Genomic DNA, 1,602 nt, shown 5'->3' with positions numbered 1-1,602 from the left:
AACAGGCAAACTCTTTTGTGTTGGACTTTTGTTACAAATTGCGCAGTCCAATTTTTTTTTTTCTATCTGAGATTGTATTATGGCACAAACAGATCAATTTATTATATTCATTTTTACGTCCAGCCTCCAGAGTCACCCCTCCTTTTATCCAGTAGCTCACAATATAGGAAATCAAAACAATGCACGTATTTGATTTTGTAGTAAATATGAATCTATATGATGATGCGTTACCAAAAATAGACACTTACTGCCATAAGGAGAGTTAGCTGAGGAGCCATTAAGAAATCCAGGGGAACCTGGTACACCTAGATTGGGCATGCCGGCATTGCCATATCCATTCATGCTATTGCTGACTGTGTTGTAATTGGACTGCTGAGGAGTACTGCTGGGAACATATCCTCGCGGGGAAACACTGCTTGTGTTGCGACTGTAACCTACTGTGTTAGAAACCCCCCCACCCCAAAAAAATAATGTTATTTTATAATATAGACTTAGGGCTGGGGGGTTTCCTCATGCAGCATATATTACACAGTTTTAATTGATTGCACAGCTTTGCTCTAAGTTGTCTCTTACTGCCCTATCAACTCTTGCAGTTTGAGATAACCTTATCACGCCAACCCTACTTAAATCATCTACGAGCACTCTATGTTGTCTCTCCTCTTAGCACAGACAGCCAACAAAAGCTCTCTTCGATCCAGCTGTGTCAGGTGCCTTCACGTTTGTCTTTAGGAGCAATTATCAACAGGCTCGAGTCCCGCTTTGTACCAACACACTTAATGAACTTTCAGCCTCTACAGACCTTCAAATGCCATAGCTGACAAGAAAAACTTTTTTTGTTGCAGTGATTTACGTTAAAAGGCTGTTTTGGGGTCTTCATTTTGTGACTGATATTTTTATACTAACAACAAACTCGTACTTTGATAAGGTGTAGCCATCAGTGAAAACTAATTCAAGATCAAGTACAGAATTTTATAAGGCTTATTAGCTTGGAAATGCATTAAAAGACAATCTTTTTAGAAGAGGAAACATAGCAGAATCAGGATTTTAAACAACAATTTGTTCCTATCTGAGCAATCAATTTAATAATTACATTGCAAGCAAAAAATATGGGTTTGAACATATCTAATAATCCTGTTTCCCTGCTTTCATTAGTATCAAAATTAATTCTAAATGCAATATGCTACATGCACTTTCAATTACAACACGTAAATTAAATCAACTATTACTTTTATTAGTAACATATATGTCACACATGCCTATAAACAAAGTATTTTAAAATCACAGACATCAAATTAGATTTATCTGTGCAAATATTCCAAAACCAGGTGGAGATACCTAGACATAATTATTTTATAAAAAACATACACGTTGTATATCCACTGTGAATAATAAAGAGCTTTCTATACTTTGCCAATTTTTTTTTTTCCACTGGAGATGCTTTATGATAACAGTAAACGAAAGAACAGGAAGAATTAAATACTACGAGAAAGTTAAAGACGGCATTTCATTACACGATCAGACATATGACTACGGGGAGAAAAAGAGGAAGAACACAGTGGTGACATCAGCTCGTATTAATAGGCACTGGCCAAAAGCGGTCAA

The 1,602-nt window shown here is 36.3% G+C and overlaps 1 protein-coding gene across 1 annotated transcript in view; it reads right to left on the bottom strand.

The window, feature by feature from the left end:
* Nucleotides 1–248: 248 nt before the first annotated feature.
* The window catches only part of LOC104159275 (transcription factor COE3), a gene marked incomplete at its 3' end in the record, with an annotated part of 36,029 nt that continues 34,675 nt past the window's right edge, over nt 249–1,602 (bottom strand). Inside the window, exon 8 of the mRNA XM_009697141.1 lies at nt 249–437. Coding sequence (XP_009695443.1) covers nt 249–437 — 189 coding nt within the window. The remainder of the gene's footprint in view (nt 438–1,602) is intronic.

This window comes from Cariama cristata, unplaced genomic scaffold (genome assembly GCF_000690535.1).
Source record: "Cariama cristata isolate BGI_N322 unplaced genomic scaffold, ASM69053v1 scaffold36283, whole genome shotgun sequence".
Taxonomy (NCBI): Eukaryota; Metazoa; Chordata; class Aves; order Cariamiformes; family Cariamidae; genus Cariama; species Cariama cristata.
This window is presented reverse-complemented; position numbering and strand designations above follow the sequence as displayed.